The sequence below is a fragment of the Coloeus monedula genome (genome assembly GCF_965178545.1).
Source record: "Coloeus monedula genome assembly, chromosome: W".
NCBI classification, from domain to species: domain Eukaryota; kingdom Metazoa; phylum Chordata; class Aves; order Passeriformes; family Corvidae; genus Coloeus; species Coloeus monedula.
In genome coordinates this window covers 8533382-8555379 of record NC_138821.1, presented here as the reverse complement: position 1 = coordinate 8555379, position 21998 = coordinate 8533382, and the positions used below count along the sequence as shown (strand labels likewise).

General features: G+C 39.1%; 1 protein-coding gene across 1 annotated transcript in view; it reads left to right on the top strand.

The window, feature by feature from the left end:
- LOC309584608 (zinc finger SWIM domain-containing protein 6-like) overlaps positions 1–21998 on the top strand; it is a 427911-nt gene that overhangs the window by 318720 nt on the left and 87193 nt on the right. Inside the window, exons 5-12 of the mRNA XM_082300715.1 lie at positions 1876–2055; positions 3608–3784; positions 4073–4219; positions 6817–6963; positions 9135–9395; positions 13208–13343; positions 18336–18493; positions 19015–19178. Of these exons, the coding sequence (XP_082156841.1) occupies positions 1876–2055; positions 3608–3784; positions 4073–4219; positions 6817–6963; positions 9135–9395; positions 13208–13343; positions 18336–18493; positions 19015–19178 (1370 nt within the window). The remainder of the gene's footprint in view (positions 1–1875; positions 2056–3607; positions 3785–4072; positions 4220–6816; positions 6964–9134; positions 9396–13207; positions 13344–18335; positions 18494–19014; positions 19179–21998) is intronic.

The following is a 21998-nucleotide window of genomic DNA, read 5'->3' as shown; positions in this document are numbered from 1 at the left end:
GAGAGTTGGGGCTGTTCAGCCTGGAGAAGAGAGGGCTTCAAGGAGACCTTGTAGCAGCCTTTCAGTACTTAAAGGGGTCTTACAAGAAAGATGGGGACAAACTTTTTAGTAGGGCCTGTAACAATAGGACAAGTGATAATGCTTTTAAACTGAAAGAGGGTAGATATAAGGAAGAAGTTTTTTACAGTGAGGGTGGTAAAACACTGGCATAGGTTGCCCAGAGAGGTGGTGGATGCCCCATCCCTGGAAATATTCAAGGTAAGGTTGGACGGGGCTCTGAAAAACCTGATCTAGTTTGAAGGTGTCCCTGCTCATTGCAAGGGGGTTGGACTAGATGACCTTTAAAGGTCCCTTGCAACCCAAACCATTCTATGATTCTATTCTATAATTTGACTCTGGGGAGTGAAGTGTGTTGAACAGTGTGTCTAAATCATATGATTTGATTTTAAAAGAAGTTTTTTAAAACAGTATTTGCTTTTTTCACTCCCATGGCACTTAAAAAAACCAAAACCCAAAACTGAACCAAAAAACCACAAAGACAAAATCTCCCAAAAAATGCAAACAAAAAACCAACAAGCTGCATGTTCTACTGTATGTAACTATTGTGTAGTAATAATGTGCATTAGAGTAGTGGCTCTCTGGTTTTCTGCACTATACTGTATCATATTTTGTTGTGGTTTCAAAATTTCTTTGATATTGCTTCCTCATTCCATGTCAGTCTGAATAGTAAGCGGACTTGAACCCTTAAGGATGAAGCTCTGTTTTTCCACTGGCTCCTGTGCTGTGGCATAACAACATACTGAGTTAATTTAGGAATGAATGTGGTTTGGGTATCCATTTTACATTCTTAGTTGGCAAAAGAATGCTTAAATGTGAGAATTCTAGTTTCTTGGAAGAATCGGCTGCATTTTTATTCTTCTTTTTTCAGCCTGTCCTGAAGATTACATAATTTAAACGTATTCTTTTAATTTTATTCTTGAGGCCATCCTGTGCAGGGCCACGAGTTGAACTTTGATGATCCTAGTGAGTCCCTTCCAATTCAGAATATTCTGTGATTCTGTGAAATCTCTTGTAGTGTACAAGGCATGTTTTTAATGAGCAAATGAACAGTACTTTCAGATGTCTTCATGCTTGTGTCAAAGTTCACCCTGATGAAGAAACAGCTGATTTAGGGAAAAATCTTTCCATTTGAAAATTGTTGCTAAAGACCCTGATCTATTTATGCCTGCCCTGCTCTATAGTATCAGGAAGCAGGTTCTAAAGTGATGGTACATGTGAAATGTCAGTGCAAATTAGCTTTCCCTTTGAGCTCTGTAAACAAAAAATGTATGACATTTTCTAGTGTAACCAAATAGCTGAAGTAGAAGCAGCAAAAATATCTAGACTGCACAAATCTACTGGATCTCTACTTCTGCTGGGTTTCAGGTGTGGAAGTGTATGTTTAGAAAATTCATGTCTTACTAATGCACTTATTTGGTTCCTGTAATGTGAAGCTGGAAGATACATAGTTTTCGTACAAAAATTAGAAGAAAAACTTGTTTAATTTCCTACTGTAACTTTATGTGAATTTTTGTTTACTTTTGTCTGTTGGGCCATACATTATGAACTATGGATTTCCTAACAAAAAAGACCTGTTTAATGCCTTTTAATTGAGAAGATTGGCTTGATACAGTCTTTAAACTGCTTTGGATGGGCCACACCAGCTCCAAGATTCTGCATCAGGAATTCAGTCTGCCTGGTGTCAGGCATAGTTGGGAAACAAGCAGTGTAGCCTTAGAGGGGAGGAAAAGTGTTACAGAATAAAAGTTTGCAAATAGCCATTGGCTGCTGCATTTTTATTAAAAAACCTAATTTAGCAATTTTCTTTAAAATCAGGTGCTCTATGGATGTGTATAGTCTTAAATCCCCACTGCAAGTTGGAGCAGAAGGTCAGTTGGCTTAAACAGCTGAAAAAATGGAATGGTGTGGATGTTTGTCCCTGGGAAGATGGAAACCATGGAAACGAGCTGCCCAATTTAACCAATGCTTTGCCTCAGGGCGCAAATGCTAACCAAGGTGAGCCTAAATATATGCACTGACTGCAACACATAATATAGCCTCTATCTTATATAATTGAGCCTTGCAGCAGAATACAGCAGTCTTTCCTGGGACAAGTAACTTTCTTGTTGAGGATTGACCAGCCAGATTTATTTTCACTAATACTGTCCTCACAGAAAGGATAAATAGGATTTACTTTTGTGCTGGGGCTGCAATGTTTTTAAAGCAAGTTAGGTCTTCTAACTTTTCACTTGGTCTTTCTAAATACTTGTTGCATAAAAATTGAATGTCCCTGAAGTGTCATGTAAAAGCCTGTTGTTTCGTTGCTTGACTATAATCTTATATCCCTTCTGGTGTTGGGGGTTTTATTTTTTGCAGTTACAAAGCCTTTGATACTTAAAGGAAGATCTGTTGTGACTCCATTAAACTATGTGAGAAACTAAAGCAGCTATTTGTGGGATGTACTCTGTGTTGCACAGTCTTCATTGACAGGTGTGGGGGGGTGCAGAGGCAACACTGCCTTCTTGGAGGAGGTGTCTCTTCTTACTCGATATCATGCTTTCTAATCTAAAATGTGATTATCAAACCTGACAGAAGCCTTCTCTAGTCATCTTCAAGCAAAGATTGCTACTTTGCTAAAAACTGAGGAAAATGCAGGTTATTTACCTGGGAAAAAACCCCCTCATAATCATCAAACCTCTCAATATTTTGATACATATTTAATAGAAGTTAAAATGAAATGCTTGTGAAAGGTGGTAGAGTTAGACTTAGATGGGTTTTTCCTTGTTTCTCTTGGAAGTTTACCTCTGAAGGAAATAGACTTGGTTCATGTTTAAATCTTGCAGCTAGCTGGGCACAGAAGTTCATGCAACATGTAACTTCCTACAGAGGTGTTTGGCTTTCTGGATCTCGTGATGTTCAGACCAACCTGGGCATGCTAGTAGCAATTCTGACATGACATTTTGACATTCATAGACACAGTGCCATGCTGACAGAGCACTTTCGCCATAGGAAGATGTGCAGTAAAGGATTGTCAGTCCCATGGCCTCAGTACCTTGCTTTCTTTGCAGTATTTGTATATGTTTATGGCAAAAATTTATACAAGTGCTCAAAGTTAATGTCACTTCTCAAAGAGAACAACTAAAAATATTTTATGTGATATTTATCTGTCACTCATCCTAGCGGCTCTGGGTCTGAGAAGGAGAGAAGCTGGGGATGCTTGAGTAGCTGTGTGCCATATACTTTCTAGTCTGTTTTTAGGGGAATTCTGTATGTGCTGTTTAATGTCCTTCATATCTAGCTGTTCCCTTTGCAATGTCCTATTTAGCATTAGCCATGATGCTTTGTAGATCTTTCTGAATGCAAAGTGAATGGCACACACTTTGCCTGAGCTGTTGGGTAACAGGATGTGAAATGTCATCTGTGGTCTGCTCCTTGCAGAGTGGGTCAAGGTAGACTGCCATCAGTTAGGGGTTGGTGAATAGGCAGAAGAAAAGAATAGTGTGGATGACTGATGCACATATGAATGAATAAAAGCTGATGCAGCTTTCCAAATTTCTGAAAATGACAGATTCATCAAACAGGCCACATCGGACAGTGTTCACTCGAGCCATAGAGGCATGCGAACTGCACTGGCAGGACAGCCACTTACAGCACATTATCAGCAGTGACCTATACACCAACTACTGTTACCATGAACACACTGAAAACTCACTCTTTGACTCTCGAGGGTGGCCCCTCTGGCATGGTAAGTGGCTAAACCGTAAAGATGTTTCCATGACTTGCTGCTTTGTTCAGTTTCTATGGCATTATTTTTTTTCTTTTTGGGGGGGAGGGAAGGAGCTGAATGAAAAGCCTGGCAAAAAGAACAGAGGCTCCCTTGAAATGTTGGCTCAGAAATAGTCCTTTAACTCTCTCTTGAAAAGTTTTAAAAACAAATCAAAGGAAACAAAAAAGCCCTTTTGAGTAATCTAGAAAAACAGGCTATTGCAGACATGGAAGCATTGCTATTCCTCAATTATTGTCTCCATTTTAGAACATGTTCCTACAGCCTGTGCGAGGGTGGATGCATTACGATCTCATGGATACCCACAAGAAGCACTGAGGCTAGCAATAGCTATTGTTAACACACTAAGAAGGCAGCAGCAGAAACAGCTGGAAATGTTCCAGGCTCAGAAGAAAGGTAAATGCGGGGAAGAGAGAAGGGCAAAGGACATGACAAGGTGACAATAACACCAGACTGGAACTTTGCATGAGAAAACTGCTTTTGAAACTAAAGCAAAAGAGGTGACTAACTCTTCAGTCCAAACAATCATAGTGGAAATGTCATATTCTGGATGTTGGAGGTTTTTTTTAAGCTGGGTTGTGAGCTCTGCAGGGCAAGGGCCCTGTCCTGCCTTCTGCAATACATCTAACATGATGTGGCCTTTATTCCAATCAGAGGTTTTGGTTACACAGTGTAAATATTCATCCTGTGTAATTTATAGGCTTTTAAACAGAGATTTGCATTTGGAATGTCAGGTATTTAAAATAATTTTTTCCTCTGACATGTAATTTAGCAGGCCTATATATTTCTGAGGTGGAAGCCTAAAGTTGACAAGGTAAAGTCTGCACTACAGAAATTTATCAAATTTGGCAGTTTCTTCCAAAAGTCTCTGATGATGCTTAAACTTTAGAGGATTCACATCACTGGAAATCAAATTTTTGAAACACTGGCTTTATAAAATGTTCTGTGGTGTTCCTCTAAACACTACCCCTATTTTTGGAAGGAACATTCTTCCAAAAATAATCCTTCACTGAACTTTGTCATAGGTTTGGAGAGGTAGTGGAAGAAGAAAGGGGTAACTTTGTGGTTAAAGAACGCATGTGGAAAATTTTGAATAACATTCTCAGCTACTACAAGAACACCTTTAATTCAAATTTTATTTTAGATTTTTGTTGCTACTTTTAACTATGTGTATCCTCATGCATTGTAGGCAAAAATACCAGTGTGAAGTCAAATGTGTAAATTTTTTAACTGTATGTGCAGGTGTTTTCACAGAAATGTTAATTTAGAAATTGAAGACAAGGTAGATATCTGACTGGAAAAAAAAATTATTTGTCAGTTCCTATGTGCCTTCATTTCACAATACCCAAGGAAGAAATTTTGAGCACTATTGTGGATCCTAGATTTCAACAAAACTTAAAAGCACTTTGCATTATTACTTAGGAGAATTTTTCCTAGTCTTTTTATTATGTAATATATCTTTCCTTAACATGAAGTTTGTAATTTCTGTGTTGTTACTCACTGCTTTGTTTGGGGTTTTTTCACTCTTATGTTTGAAGCTTAAAAAAGTTTGGTTTAATAGTGCAAAATATGCTGGTCTTCTCTATAAGCAGAATAATTCTGCAGCTACAGTTTCAGTTCAGCAACCACCACATGCTTCTACTTAGCTTTCATTCATGTGACTGATCTGACATTCGTGGAACTAGTTGCATGATTTAAAGTTAAATCTCTATATGAATGGAGGACTGAAGCCTTTGTTTGGCATGACACAAGTGAAGCTCATAAGTAGACATAATAGATGAAATGGAATATAAGTGAGTCAGTAAGGTCATTGATATTAATCCTTTTTGGTAATATTATGTTCTTCTGACTGTTGTTTTTAGCACATGCTATTTGTTAGTAAGACAAATATTTACTACTTTGTTTTTCATATTACATATCAGTTGATTCTTTAAAAAAAGCCACTGTCCTGAACACTGAGTTCAACAGTGTGGCTGTTTCATTTTGTAGCTCCACACATTTAAAGGCAAGAAGCAAGCTTTTAAAGCTTTGTGATAATACTTATGATTACTCAGAAAGATGGCACTTTGTGAACGAGACAGAGCAGAGAAAGGTACAAGTTAGTGTGTAATAAGCAGAGAAACAGAGCATCTGTAATGGCTTGTATACAATTTTTAAATGGTCACCCATAATGCACCTTATCTCTCATAGTTTAGTTGTGTATGCATCTAGGAGAAAAAGCTGGGGAGTTGAAGGGGAACTACTGCTGTAAGATTCTTAGTTAAAAAAGGGATTTGAGTCATCTCTAGCATCTTTTACCGCAGCAACACTTCCTTCAATTCATTGTGCTAAACAATTTTTTCATGTTGTAACTGATTGATTGATTGATTGATGAGGGCTACAAACAAAGTATCCATGAAGGTATTTGTTGACTGAAACTTTAGAATGACAAAAAATGCACTTAAAGGACAATTTTTTTCTTTTATACCTCATTTAAACACATTATACTTTTTTTCTTCTTTTTTTTTATTAGGAACTGTCATTGTGAGTTTGTTGCTTCAATAAATATTTAGATGCAATAAGTTCATATTTTATTTATTAAAACTGAACATTTCAGAATATTTTATTTCAGTGCCATCAGCTTCACTTAAAATGTGAAAATGGTACTGCATTTTTTGAGTGAGGAAACAGTGGTGAATATTTTACCAAAAAAAGTCTTTGTAATAATTTTTCAGCAGACATTTCAGAAGTTACAGGTATCAAGTTAGAGATTTCAAAAGATACTGCAATTGAAATTTTTGACCCATAATGTACTTTGTTAGTGCTCAAAATGTTTGGCCTTTGTCCATTTTCTTTTTTTCCTCTTTTAACATATTTACAAAGGGCAATGAATTCACACTATTTTTTCCTTCTAAGCAGAAGAGCATTTTAATCAGTTTTACTTCTATAATTGTTTTGAGGGGATAATATGCACTCTCTTTCCCTCCCTCCTCCCTTCATCTTTTCTGTCACAGAACTTCTCCAAATAGGAGTAACCTCAATAACAAATCTTGAAGGTTGGGTAGGACATCCTTTGGATCCAATTGGCACCCTCTTCAGTAGCCTGATTGAAGCCTGCAGGGTGGATGATGAGAGCTTCCATGGATTCTCAGACTTCACAGGTAAGGCCATGCAAAGGGAGCAATCTTCTCTAAGTCTTCAGTAACCAGAGACATTTTTCTATCTTACCTTTCCTGATTAACTTCAAAGCCAGTGTCTTTACAGTATAAGAACTCACATTTGCATTCCCTAAGAAAACACAAGGGAGAGAAAATGTTTAAAGTAAAACTGTTATATGAAGCCTTCAAAAATTACCAGTTACTCATTCTTGAAGGCAATTCAGTATTTTACACTTGAAATAAAACTGAATAAGAGTTTATAGCAGCAACCCTCTTTACATACATTGCTCTATCCTCTTTTGGAGAAATCACAGGAAATCAGAGAATTGTTGAGGTTGGAAGGCTTCTCTGGAGATCATCTAGTCCACCTACTCTGATCAGAGCAGGGTCACCTAGAGCAAGTTGCCCAGGACTGTGTCCAGTTGAGTTTTGAATAGTCCCAAGAATGAACACCATACAACCTTTCTGGGCAACCTCTTACAGTGTTTGACCATCCTCACAGTAAAAAAGTGTTTTCTTAGATGGAATTTCCTGTATTTCAGTTTGTGCCCATTGCCTCTTGTCCTGTCACAGGATACCACTGAGAAGAGTCTGGCTCTGTTTCCTTTACATTCTCCCATTAGATATTTATATATTTTGGTAAGATCCTCCTGAGCCTTTTCTTTTCCCGGCTAAACAATCACAGCTGTCTCAGTATCTCATATGGGAGATGCTCCAGTCCTTTAATCATCTTTGTGGCCCCTCACTGAATCTGCTCCAGTAGGTCCATGGGGAGCCCAGTACTGAACATGGCACTCCAAGTGTGGGCTCACCAGTGCTGAGAAGAGGGGAAGGATCACCACCTCCAATCCTCCTACCTGGTCCAGGATATTATTTGACTTCCTAGCTACAAGTGTACATAATACTTCAAAGTGATGACAAAACACTTAAAATTTATAACATACATGGTCTATAAAGTACATGGTTTATAAAGGTTATGAATTGGAAAATAGCACTGTAGTATTGATACATGATTTCGGACAGGATGGATATGCCCATTCTAATTTCAGTATTTGCTTCTCAGGAGCTTAACTGATTTATTCCTTAGTCTCTTTCCATCTCTATGGTAGTTTCTTATCACCTTCTGTGTGGTCAGAAACTTGATTCATTCCTCTACCTATAGATATGTACATCCCAAATCTCCTTGGGGTTTTTCCTCAAAACTAATTTTATTCAATTAGATTTTCTTTAATAAACTTCTAATCCCATATCCACCAGTTCTGGAAGAGCTTTAATTAAAAGAAATCAGATTCTTTGCAATTAGAAAAAAACCCCAAAACAACCCCATGAAATAAAGGTAGTGTGTGTTGAAACGTAAATTCCCCCAACACGCATATATACAATCTACTAAATGCATTTTGCCATCTCATTGGCTGCAGCTGTCCATCTCCTTACATCTGTACATTGCAACTTTTTGTTCCCAAACTAGACCATAAACTGTTAGAGGTTGATATAGCATTTTGTCATATGGTGTATTGGTGAAGTGCCAAATAAATCAGTAGTACTCTTTAAAGCAATTTATGGCTTGGTCTGTGTGGAATTTACAAGTAATCTTTACTGAAAGTAGCATTTCTAGTGTTAATAAAAGTCAGAAACATTATACGTGCTTATCATAAATGCAACTAACAAATAAAAAAGCGTGAAGAGAGCTTTAGCAAACAGAATGCTTTAAAATTGCGGAGTTCCCAGGCCTACTGTATTTGCATAATCCTAATAGCTTCAACCGAAATCTATGCAGGTGTATAAGCACCTTCCCTTTCCACTTATACAGCATTAAAGCTTTAAGGAGATACAGAAATGGGTGGGGAAAAAAATTGAAATAGATCATCCAATGTTGGCCTTATTAACACAAAGCTGGAGAAACTGCCTTTCTCCAAATCATGCAGTTTAAAATGAAAACTTTTATTTTTACTAGAGTGGATTTTTTAAAACCTAATTGTTTTGTGTATTTTTGTGATGTGGAATTGGATCAGGTAGTTTATATTGGATAATTGGATATTGAGATTGCACTCATAATTTAAATATTTTTTAAAAATTAATACTGACAGAGGAAGCATTTGAAAATGTGGCATTAGAGGCAGATTATGGATTTTAATGATTTCCTGATGTGTTGTTCTTTGTGTCGCCCTTTACAGAGAACATGGGGCAATGCAAATCTCTGGAGTACCAGCACCTGCCTGCACACAAGTTTTTAGAAGAAGGGGAATCTTATTTAACGCTGGCTGTGGAAGTAGCATTGATAGGGCTGGGACAGCAACGAATAATGCCAGATGGCTTGTATGCACAAGAGAAGGTTTGTCGAAATGAGGAGCAGCTCATTTCTAAGCTACAGGAAATTGAATTGGATGATACTCTGGTGAAGATTTTTCGAAAACAAGCAGTCTTCCTATTAGAAGGTATCTCAGTGTAGATGCTAACTGCTTTTTAAAACTGTCTTCACTTACACAAGCCCACGGAATTGGTATTACAGTATAAACTGCCTTATATACTTAAGATGTTTTTTGATGTAGAACTCCAGCAAAATTTTATCCAATCTCTTATGAAAATCAAACATACTTCAGATATCACATGACTGTAGAGATAAGGTATCTACTAACCTATAAGCCTTTATTTTTAAATTTTATTGCATTTTCTTCTTTAGATTTGTTCAGTATCCTAATTATATAACCCAGGCTCACAATTGAATAATATAGACATCAGTTATCATCAACAGTTCTTGGGTAGTAAATTTCTAAATGTCATTTGTATCCTGAAAAAGGACTGGCAGCTTTGTAAATGTTTGAAGATTTTTACCTCTATTCCCCAGTGAAGAGCTCAGAAAATTCACTTAAATTTGCTGGGACAGAAATGTAACATTTTCTTTGTCGCAATTAGGAATATGAGCTGCCTCTGAAGTTTGTATCATACTTGAAAATTTAAATATATGGACAAATATTAAGGCTTACGGCCTGGTCTTGTGACTAAATTTTGATTAAAACAAATAACTTGTGTTTGGGAATTGCAGTTGTGTATTGCAATAAAATCTGTACCAAAAAGTGCATGGTTTTGCCTTAGCTTTTAAAAAGGCTTGACATATAACACTTAAGCCTTATTTTCAAAGAGTAGTCTTGTGGGTTCTAAGATTGATATTCTAGTTTTTGGGGGTTTTTAACTGGAGGAAAAACTTTAAAGGAACTAGTTATCTAAAGGCATGGTCCAAGTTTTGAGCACTTTCTCAAGGGATGGTGGGGAGTTTGATACTGCTCTAGGTAAATTGTGAAGATTGTTACACAGCAGTCAGGTTTTGCTTTCTTTCTGTAAGACATTTGTCTTTTAAAACTATTTCTTTAATGGAAGAGATGATGCAGTATGTTGTTTAAGGTTCTCAGCTTTGAGTCACTATTATTGCCTGGATCCTTAAAGACTTTGGTAGCTACTGGTGGTGCAATTTGAAACTGTAGAGAAGCTGCACCATAAAGAGAGTATCTGCTTTATGGCCTTTGGACAAGAACAGCTTCTTGCTGGATCCAGCTATTCACCACCATAGAGGGATCCTATGGATTATAAAATCAATTTTCTGCATCTGTTTACTGGTCAGGATGCTGTATGAGGAAAATGCAGGATTTCTCTCAAGTATTCTCTGATACTTCTAGTTTACAACTTTGATCAGTGATATACTTTTTGTTTTCTTAGAGTAGTAAACAAGTGATCATAGCAGGCAACCTGCTAAAATAGCTACCTACAAAATTACTGTGGTGAGCATCATGCAACAATGGTCATGCATTACTGTGTGCTGAGAAATCTGGCTTTTCTGCAATAACTTCAGTTTACTCCAGGTTAGGCAGAAACTACCAGATCACATGGAGGAAAAACTGTGCAGTGATTTAAGATTCTAATCATATCAGTTGTGGTTTATAGTTGAAGTTCTGTAGATATAATAAAGAAAGTTTAATCCAGCATTAGGCTGATTTCTATGCTGTTAATGCAGATTAATGCATGCTGTGTGTAGCTACCATTTGAATGCATGGGAAAGCAGAACATAAGACTGTTGCAAGAACTGTTCTATTTTTTTGCTTGACTGCTAAGTTAATGACAGAATATATTTTCATATAAATGCTTTGTCATTTATTCTTTGTTTTCTAACTGAGTTTCTGAATGGACCACCAACTGGCAAACACACAAAATGGCTTCTTTCATACAAGCAATGCCAGCTAGTTTTGAACGGCTTTAAACTTTAAATAACTGAGACACACTGTCACCTACTTAATCTTCATTGATGTTTCCACTGTGATCAGCCCCAGCCTTCAGAAATGCCCACCTATGGAGCTCAGATTTTTTTTCATGCCTAGTGATTTTTATCTTTGCATTTTGTACTAAGGCACCAGTCAAAAACATTGCTGAAACAGCTGTGCTGGTCCAAGTTGTTACCATCTCTCTTTCATGGAGTTCATCATCCCATGCAGCAGAAGTGGTTGAATACATTTTGTGAGTACTCTTCATCTGCTTCAGTGAAGGGTCAGTCATGTTAGTTTGAACTACTGCTGGAAACTACGACACATGTGACTGCAATGAAGAAGTGTGCTCACACAGTCATTCATCCATCCAAGTGTGGTGGGTTGGAATCTCTAGTAGAAGAGGAAGTGGTAACTTCTAGGACTGCCAGCTGCTATTTGTGCAATAATTGTCCAATAATACTGTCTTGGGGTGACTTTATGATGTGTATCCCATATCGCTGCCCTATGCCCAGAAATTAATTCTTGTGCCTTTCTATGCTTTTAAACTGAGCCTGAGAGGAGGAAGGAAAAACTGAGCAAAACTTTTTCAAAGCAGTTTGCAGCTTGTTCAAGGTCACACAGAGATAGCGATTCTTTTTTTTTCCAGCCAGCTTTCAGCCAGTTTTTCAGTTTCTTTTTCTCCAGAGAGAGACTGAGAGTTGAACTTTTTTTCCTTCCTTGGAATTTTGGATTTTTTTCCCTTTTTCTGTGGACTGCTTCAATATCAGAACATATCAGGAAGACCTCCCACCGAGCACAGAGGGCCTGGCCCTGGGCCAAGCCCCAGCTCTGAGGAGACCAAAGGGAGGACTCTAACACTTTCCCAGGTTTTTTTCTTCACAGCAAAGAATTTTATTATTAAGCATTATTTTCCTTTTCCTGTGTGTTTGTTAAATAAATAGTTTTTATCTCTTTCACTTTCCTTTGAGGAAAATTTATTTTTCCCGAAGCTGGTGGGGGGAGGGAGGGGTGGTTGTGCCTTCTCTCAGAGGATATATCTCTAAATTTGACCAAATCGGAACAAATACTTAATGTAAGATTCTTATTCTCTGTCTTGCAGTGTTTAACACCTGAGCCTCTAGCCGCTGAAGTAAAAAACTGCTTGACACAATGTTCCTATTAATAGGAATAACAGTCTTAAGGTTGCAGGAAAAATGCAAAAATGGAATTCTTATGCACTATGAATATTCAGAACTCAGCAAGCAGTTTCATGTATTTTTTTTAAATTGTCGTTTCTGTTGTCAGTCTTAACACTGCTGTTATGAAGTACTGCACTGTGAGCAAAATCTATTGCCCCAACAGTGGGAATAGTCTCCCCACAACACATGTAATTTTTGTGTGGTTATAATAGACTAACAAAAGCAGCTTTGATTCAAGATCTGACCTAGTCTTTTCTGGAGACCAAGTCTAGACCAAAGGGTTATTTAAATGCCTAATGTCAGGTGAGACATTAATAAGGATCAGGTGCTGCTGTACTGCTGTACTGATTAGTCATGTAACTTCAGTTAAAGATACCTGGTTTTCTACCATAGCCCCTTTTTTTTTTTTTTTTTTGTGGTTTTATGATAAAGCAATTATGCACCAACAGAGGCATTCATGTGCATGATATAACTACACAGAGGCAAAGCTAGGATTATCACCTTCTACTTTTGCATACCATATATTTGCTGAATGAGCCCCATAGAGCCCTGGGACCATTCTGTCATTTGTATGTGCATTGGTAGTGTGCTTAGTACTATACAATTTACAGTGTGTCTTGTTGTCTCAAAGACTAGATGGCATTTAATATACTTGTAATATATTTCACGAACGAATCAATGTAACTTTACCTTTTGTACAGCAAGCTGTCTCTGAAAACCAACTCTAACTCAAGGTGTGATGAATGGGTTCTAAAGGTCCAGACGTTAAGTTTTAACAGTCTGTAAAGACTGATATTCTCTTTTTCTTTCCCACAGCTGGACCATATAGTGGTTTAGGTGAAGTCATCCATCGAGACAGTGTTCCAATGCACACATTTGCCAAGTATCTTTTCACCTGTCTCCTACCTCATGATGCTGAATTGGCATACAAAAGTGCACTGAGAGCCATGCGGTATGTATTCACAAATCATCTAGGAAGAACATGAGTAGCGGTTTGAAAAACGGGAAAAAGCTTGGTAGTCAAGACCTAGCCTTTTTTTTTAAAAAGAAGCATTGTTCTGTTTAAGGAGAAATTACTTTGGTTCTGTCATCTGTAAAAGCAATTGATGTCTGTGCTAACTACATTATAACTTATAAATGTACAATTAGTGTTTATATACAACTATAAACCAGCATTCTATGTTACAAATCCTTCTAGAATTCCACTATTGGGAAGTGTGGTTTTGTATTGAACAACAGCTTTAGCACGTGTGTGTTCTTTTACTGATGTGGTTGTCTGTGTATGATGCTAGTGGCAAAGAAATGAGCAAAGAGGCATCTCACCAGCAGTCTTCAGATCATCTGCTGCTTAGCTGCTTCCTCCCACTTTATATACTGAGCATGATGTCATATGGTCTGAAATATCCCTTTGGTCAGTTTGGATCACCTGTCCCGGCTGTGTCTCCTCCTAACTTCCCATGCACCCCCAGCCCCCTCCCCAGTGTGGCAATACGAAAAACAGCAAAGGCCTTGGCACTGTAAGCCCTGCTCAGCAATAACAAAAACATCTCTATATTATCAACCCTGTGTTCAGCACAAATCCAAAACACAGCCCCATACCAGCCACTGGGAAGAAAATTAACTCTATCCCAGCCAAAATTAGCACACTCTAGAAAGCTAAATGAGGAGAAAATAGTCCCATGTTCAAAAGGCCTAAATGGGAGGGCATACATAAGAACAAAACATAGCTACTTTTAAGTCAGGCCAAAGGTCTGCTTAGCCTGTTTGGGTTTTTTTGCCTCCAAGAGTATCTAATAGTGGGTGTTAGGGAAGGAATCTATGAAATATGGAAAGCGACTTTGCATACTTGCTGTTTACAATTAGAATTTTTGAATTAGAATTTTTAGAATTAGAATTTTTAAAAGATCAATTTTATAAAGTACACTTGAGTCCTTGTATTCAATTTCAGTCACTACCTTAAAGTGTTTCTCAGAGACTGTGGGGAGTTTTCCTCCTTAAACTAAACTACTGAGACCACATTGAAAGGCTAGAATAGACATCTGTCAGTAGCTTTGCACAGTGCACTGAATGCTTCAGTGAATGTGATAGCAGCATGCCATTCCTCTTGATGAAGTATTTGGGCTTTCCCCAGAAACAAATCATAACTGAGAACTGCTTTTCTGGAAATTTCCTTTCTCAACTGGAAAAACAAGCAAGGCACGGAAAAATCCAAATCTCTAGTTGAGCATGGGGAGCTCCAGCCATCTCTGGCATGAAGCTGCCATCTCAGCCAAAGAAGTTACTTCTCAAACAGACCAGTATGAATTGTCTGTTTCTATCTGGTAAAATCACAGGAGATATCAGCATAATCAGGGCTGTTCCCCATAGCTCTCTTGGCATCACTTTTAAGGCAGATGGGAGTTCAGCTTTTTTATATTATTTACTTATGCATTTTTAATATTTTTAATATATTTGACACTCTTAAGAAATGTGGACTGCTATCTTGAACTGCAGTGACAGAAGATGCAGACACTTTCTATTCCATGTCTGTCTGTGTTCCTCGAAACTTCTCAAAAATTCTTATAAAGAAGGTTGGTTACTTTTTCCATTCACGCCAGTGATACTTCAGTATACAAAGCACTCCTGATACAAACCAAATGAAAAACTAACTAAACCTAAATGTTGTTTTGAGGGGGGGAAAGAAGAAAGCAAACATGAAGATTGAATGCTATAGTGGGTTGATGCTGACCGGATACCAGGCACCCACCAAGGCTGCTCTCTCACTCCCCTCTGCAGCTGGACAGGGGAGAGAAAATATAACAAAGGATTCATGGGTTGAGATAAGGGCCAGGAGAGATCGCTCATTAAATACCATCACGGGCAAAACAGGCTCAACTTAGAGATATGAATTGAATTTATTATGCTAACAAAATCAGAGCAGGATAATGAGAAGTAAAATAAAACCTTAAGAACACCTTCCCCACACCCCTCCCTCCTTCCAGCTCTACCTCCTACCCCAGCAGAGCAAGGAGACAGGGAATGGGGGTTATGGTCAGTTCATCACCCGTGGCTTGTCCCACTGTTCAGGGAGAGGAGTCATTCCCTTGCTGCACCATGGGGTCCCTCCCATGGGAGACAGTTCTCCATGAACTTCTCCAATGTGAGTCCATCTCATGAGCAACAGCTCTCTGCAAACTGCTGCAACGTGAGTCCATCCCACAGGACACAGTCCTCCCCAGACTGCTGCAGCGTGGGATACTCTTCCACAGGGTGCAGTCCTTCAAGGACAGGCTGCTCCAGCATGGGAGCAAAGCCCCTGTCTCCATGGGCCTCTCACGGGGTAATAGCCTCCTCTCAGGTATCTACCTGCTCTGACATGAGGCTCCTCCATGGGTTGTGGCTGGATCTCTGCATCCCCATGGACCTCCATGGGCTGCAGGGGGAACAGCCTGCTTCACCATGGTCTTCACCATGGGCTGCAGAGGAATTTCAACTCCAGTGCCTGGAGCACTTCCTCCCCCTCCTTCTTCACTGACCTTGGTGTCTGCAGAGTTGTTCTTCTCACATGTTCTCACCCTACTCTTCTCTGGCTGAAATTACAACTGGACAACAATTTCTGTTTTTCTTTCTTCTTAAATATGTTACCACCATTTCTAATTGGCCCAGCCTTGGCCAGTGGCACGTCCATCTTTGGAGCTGCCAGGGATTGGCTCTGCCAGATGTTTTGGAAGCTTCTAGCAGCTTCTCACAGAAGCCACTCCTGTAGCCCCCCCACTACCAAAATCAGGCCATGCAAACCCAATACAAATGTATGTCTCATGTTTGTGAGGTGGAATGGATCAGAAGAGGGAAATTCAAGCATCTCTTCCTTTATAGCATGGGTAAAATGTTTCCACATAGAAATCTGCATGGTTGCCCATGCTTTCAGAAGTGGAGCATATTTTTTCACTTGAACATTTATGAAAGGTAACTTCCCAAGTCGACAGCTAGTTGGTCTCCAGACATTAGTGTTAGTCTACACAAGTCATTGACCCATGTTGGCAACTGGAGTATTTTGCCTCTTTGCATTCAACATCATCTTTTGCCATTTTGTTTTTTTAAATCTTCTTTTAATGTGTGGAACACTCAGTGTGAAATCAATAGAATCTGAGACCATAAGGCCTTTCATACATGCACCTCAGGTCTGCAAGGACAGGGTATGCTAACCTTGATGGTCACTTCTGTCTACAGTTCTCTGCTTGCAGCACTGAAACATATGGAGTACAGCCTTGGAGAATGTGGATCTGCAGTGACCTAGTTGACTACTCACTTGGAATCTGAACTCAAATGTTTGGCTTTGTTTGGCTGATTCCCTGTTAAGCCTGAATTTCAACCCAGGCTTTGAGTCAGCCTTTAATGGTGATGTTTAATCACAAAGTAGCTTTGCTAAAACCTAGCAAAATACTTGATGTTTGAAAGGGCAAAAAAGTGAAGAATGATAAATCTGCCTATGCTTGTTATAATGTTCCCTAATCTTGCCAAAATTGCATGAAAGCCACCAATTCACAACAGCATTTCTTTTCACAGCAAAGGAACATAGAAACTGGCAATGAAATTCAAAGTGACAACAGATTTTCCTTTCATGATCTTTGTCTATTTGCTGTTACTCATAACCTAATAATCCTTTTTGCATTATGTTAGTTAGGATTTTTCCTGTTTGTTGAAATGATTTAATAATGCATCTTTTTTATCCCCCCTCTGTGCTTGGAAAAAATCAGCTGGGGAATTTATATGTATTTTATTTTTACATACATAAAGCTATATAGCGGTGTCTCAGTAGTACTAGGGAAGAGATTTGACTCTTGATACAAAACAAAAGGGAAGTATCTTTTCATATTAACATCCACATTATTATTGGTAGACTACAGTTTAAGGACTTTAAAAATTACTTCATATTTGAACAGCAAAATGTCTTTTTTTGGTATGTCTGAATTTATTGCAAGGTCAAAACCCTTAGGATTTGTTGAATATCCTTCTCCCTTACTTTGAGCATATACAAGTGAAGAAAGTATATTCCAAATACTGGAAAATACTTACATGTTCTCAGTATGATGGAGAACTACTCCACTTTCCTTACTGAGGACTGTGGTTCAAAGACTGAAATAAGGCAGGAGAAAAAAAGCTATGGATGATGCAGAAAGTCTCTGCTGCCTTGGCTAATGAATGGCTGTCATGGTTTAACCCCAGCCAGCCACCAAGCCCCACACAGTTTCTTGCCCATTGCCCCACCAGCAGGATGGGGGAGAGAATCTGAAGGGTAAAAGCAAAAGAACTCCTGGGTTAAGATAAGACAGTTTAATAGGTAAAGCAAAACACATGAACACAAGCAAAGCAAAGCAAGAAATTAATTCACTGCTTCCCATGGGCAGTCAGGTGTTCAGCCATCTCCAGGAAATCAGGGCCCATCACACACAATGGTGATTTGGGAAGACAAATGCCATCACTCCAAACATGTCCTCCCTCCCCTTCCTCCTTCTTCCCCTCGCTTTATATAATGAGCATGAGGCCATATGGTCTGAAATATCCCTTTGGTCAGTTTAGGTCACCTGTCCCAGCTGTGTCTCCTCCCAACCTCCCATGCACCTCCAGCCTCCTCACCAGCTTGGCAGTGCCAAAAGCAGCAAAGGCCACAAATCCAAAACATAGCCCCATACTAGCCACTGTGAAGAAAATTCACCCTACCCCAGCCCAAACCAGCACAATGGCTTAATTGTCCTGTGAATTCTTACAGATGCCCACTGATGTAGGCAAATTTGGCAAATGGACTTTTAAGATTCCCCAAGAAAAGAAATGTTTTTCCAATATCTTTATACCCAAAACTGCACATTTAATAAACAAGGTCAAGTGTTCTTGCAGCTTTAGTTTTGCTTATTAGTAACCTAATATAATGATGATTTGATGAAAGAGTATTTCTTTCTTATTCCAGGTTGCTAGTATTGGAATCTATGGCTCCTTTGGGAGATACGTCCCGTCCACACCACATTGCATCAGTTGTTCCAAACCGGTATCCCCGCTGGTTCACCCTAAGTCACATCGAATCCCAGCAGTGTGAGCTAGCATCTACCATGCTGACAGCAGCCAAAGGTACATTGCTGTCAATTACATACTCAACTAAGTGTATGCCTTTAATATTTCATGGAATGAACAGGTTATAAAACCTGTGTTTAGGAATTCAAATTGCAGTCTAACAGGAGCTTGAAATGGGAACAACAAACTGAACTGACTTAAACCTGTCACTTAATTTTCTAGAAAAGTGGTTAAACTAGTTAGACAGTAGCCAGATGGGCTTGATTTGAGGCTGATGAGACAGCCTTTTGTTCTTCTGACACAATATAGACTGTGAAACCCAGGAGTAGACAAATCACTTCTAAAATTCACAAATCGGGATGACTTTTGGCCATGTACTACACTAACACCATCAGGCACTAGAGGAATTTGTGGTCTTATATCTTTTGTTCATGTAATTTAATTATGGAAGGTTTATAAAATCAAAATGTGTATAATTGAAATGTACTATTTCGTAGCAAAGGCAAGCTCAATTATAATGCATTTCTGTATGTTTTGGAAGCTTGTTCTGCTTTGGTGATTCTGTTTACACTTTGCAGGTGATGTTCAGAGGCTGGAAACAGTGTTAGAATCCATTCAGAAAAATATCCACTCCTCATCACACATCTTCAAACTTGCCCAGGATGCATTTAAAATAGCAACGCTCATGGACAGCTTGCCAGACATCACTCTTCTGAAAGTTTCTCTGGAGTTGGGCCTTCAGGTATTTCCTTCATTCATTATTACTACAGTAGAAGACAGGAATTGGACCCTGTGTTGGTGGGTACAGCTCTTTAAGTCACTGAGGAGACTCTCAAAGACCCTCTTTGGGCTTTGTCTGGATTTTTTTGATTCTATTTTCTGATGTAAAACACAAGTGACTGGCAAATACAGAGCAAGGATCTGTGCAGTCCCTTTGTGCCATTTGAGTGGAAGAGAGAGCTTGGAGCAGCTGGCTGCAGGGCATTCCTCTGTTCAGGGGTAAGAAAGGACCAATGCAATGGGTTTGGGAGTATATGTAGGGATGGCTAGAGAGCAAAATTATTCTGCTTGCCAGAAATAATAGTACCATAAAATAATTTGGGTTGCAAGGGACCTTTAAAGGTCATCTAGTCCAACCCCCTTGCAATGAGCAGGGACATCTTCAACTAGATCAGGTTGCTCAGAGCCCTGTCCAACCTTACCTTGAATGTTTCCAGGGATGGGGCATCCACCACCTCTCTGGGCAACCTATGCCAGTGTTTTACCACCTTCATTTAAAAAAACTTCTTCCTTGTATCTAGTCTGAATCTACTCACTTTCAGGTTAAAAACATCATCCCTTGTCCTATTGCCACAGGCCCTACTAAAAAGTCTGTCCCCATCCTTCTTATAGGCCCACTTCAAGTACTGAAAGGCAGCAATGAGGTATCCCCAGAGCCTTCTCTTCTCCAGGCTCAACAGCCCCAACTCTCTCAGCATTTCCTGATAGGAGAGGTGTTTCATCCCTCTAATCATCTATATGGCCCTCCTCTGGACTTGCTTTTGCAGATCTCTTCTATGGCCTTGAGAGGTTTCTCGTCATTCCTTCCATTTTCCCTTCCTTTACCTCAAATGACATTTGGTAGGTGCTTGTTGAATTACTAGAGAAAGCCAAGGTCAATCATAATGACCTGTTTCAAGGCAGACTGTACTACCAGCAGCCCTCTCACTTCTTTCATCAAATACTGCACTCCACAAGCTGTGGGATGGTTATCTGTATCAGTCTCAGCTTGATGTGTACAAGAACCTGAGATCAGTTTTCGGGCTCTTATGAGAGACTTTACAGGTTAAAAGGAGACAGATAAGTTTTTAGGTATCTGGAGTAATATTGCCTTACACTGATGAATCTTGGGGTTTGCACAGTTAATTTCAACAAAAATAAATGTCTTTATCCCTCTTCGGGGAGTTCTTAAAAACAACAAAAAAAAACAAAACACAAAAAATTCAAAAATCAGAAAACCATTTATTACTCTGCTTCAGTAAATAAAGATAAGACTTCTGGGGAAAGGATATTATCTTGGTTGCTTCTCATGCCAAAGAAAGCTACTATTTGACTATTCTAGATTTTCAGAAGCTAAGGTTAGAAAGCTGAGATTATGTGCTTTGTTAGCCTTTCTTATTCTGAAGATTGCTGTGTAAATCTGCTCTCTTTTTTTCCTTCATATCACATTTCTGGCTTAAATGTTTGTTTACTTGAGAAAGATCCTTATGATTGACTTGAATGTCACCTCAAGCATTTACCAAGTATCATTCAGTGGTAGCAGCACACTTTAGATATCACTGTATTCATGGATACCCCTGTGTGGATGATGGTGTCATCAGAATGTCTTCAGTAAGATCTAATGAAAGAAATATCATGAACCTGTACTTTCTCGTAAATCCAGTGTTTGGAATCAACTTGTATAGAACATGTCCACTGTCAGCCCCAAGCTTACTAAGGTGTTTTAAGAACCTTAAAGGTAGTTTGCTTTCCAGAAGGAAGATGCATATCAGTTTTCTGGTAGTAACTCACAGCTGTATAGATTTCTACTGTAACTGAGTCAAGGTTTTAAAAGGTTAAAATTTTTCCTGTAAAAGTCTTACAGTATCAGCAATGTCTTCAGTGGCCTACAGATGCTGTCCCCTCTCCTGCCTCCTGACCTAATGGCAATTAGATTGTCTATGTTCGCTATCTAGTAACTGACTGCTTATGACATCTGCCCTATAAAACTCTATTTCTCCCCTCACATGGCAAACTGAACAGCAGTGTCCTCACCAGGCCAACTTGTCATTGTTGGGCTGAGGAGGTGATACCAACAATTTCACAACTCTGTCACTGAGATTTCTGTGACAGAAAAGCCTCTTATGTTGTTCTAGATTTGGGAGTAACATTTGGACTCCTGGGTTCTTTCTCCCTATTTCCAATGGCAGCATGTGTTATGTGACTCAGCAGAGGGAAGGCATTTAAACTAGCTGTGGAAAGCATGGCCAAATGGACATGGAGAATCTCAGGTGTATTCTGTCCTTCAGAACCTTATTGGCACAGACACAGATCTGCAGGTACAGGAGGGGCTTCTGTTTCTCCATTTTCTTGCTGGGTGCTACATCAATGTAAGTATTACCACACACATACAGACAGGTACTGCTGGCAGAACTGCTGAGCAAGTTAGTGCAGGTTATCACTTGATGCATATTTGGTGAGTGTGCTGGTTTTAACACCATCCAGAAGTTAAACTCCAAATAAGCCACTCCCCTTCCCTCACCCCGCCCAGTAAGGGAGGGACAAGCAGAGACTATTGGTTGAAATAACAATTTACTGAAAGCACAACACAATGGAATAAGACACACACACAATAACAACAGCAATATTGATAGCAAAAGTATACAAAAAGAGAAGGTGTTTTACCCACAAAAAGGTGTTCACTGCCATGTTGGTTGGTTACAGGCTCCTTAGGAGGGATGGGCAGGGCAGGTAAGGCGAGGGGGTGGCTGACTGTGTAATGGAGGGGATGGAGTGTATGGAGCTGTTGTGAATGAGTGTTTTA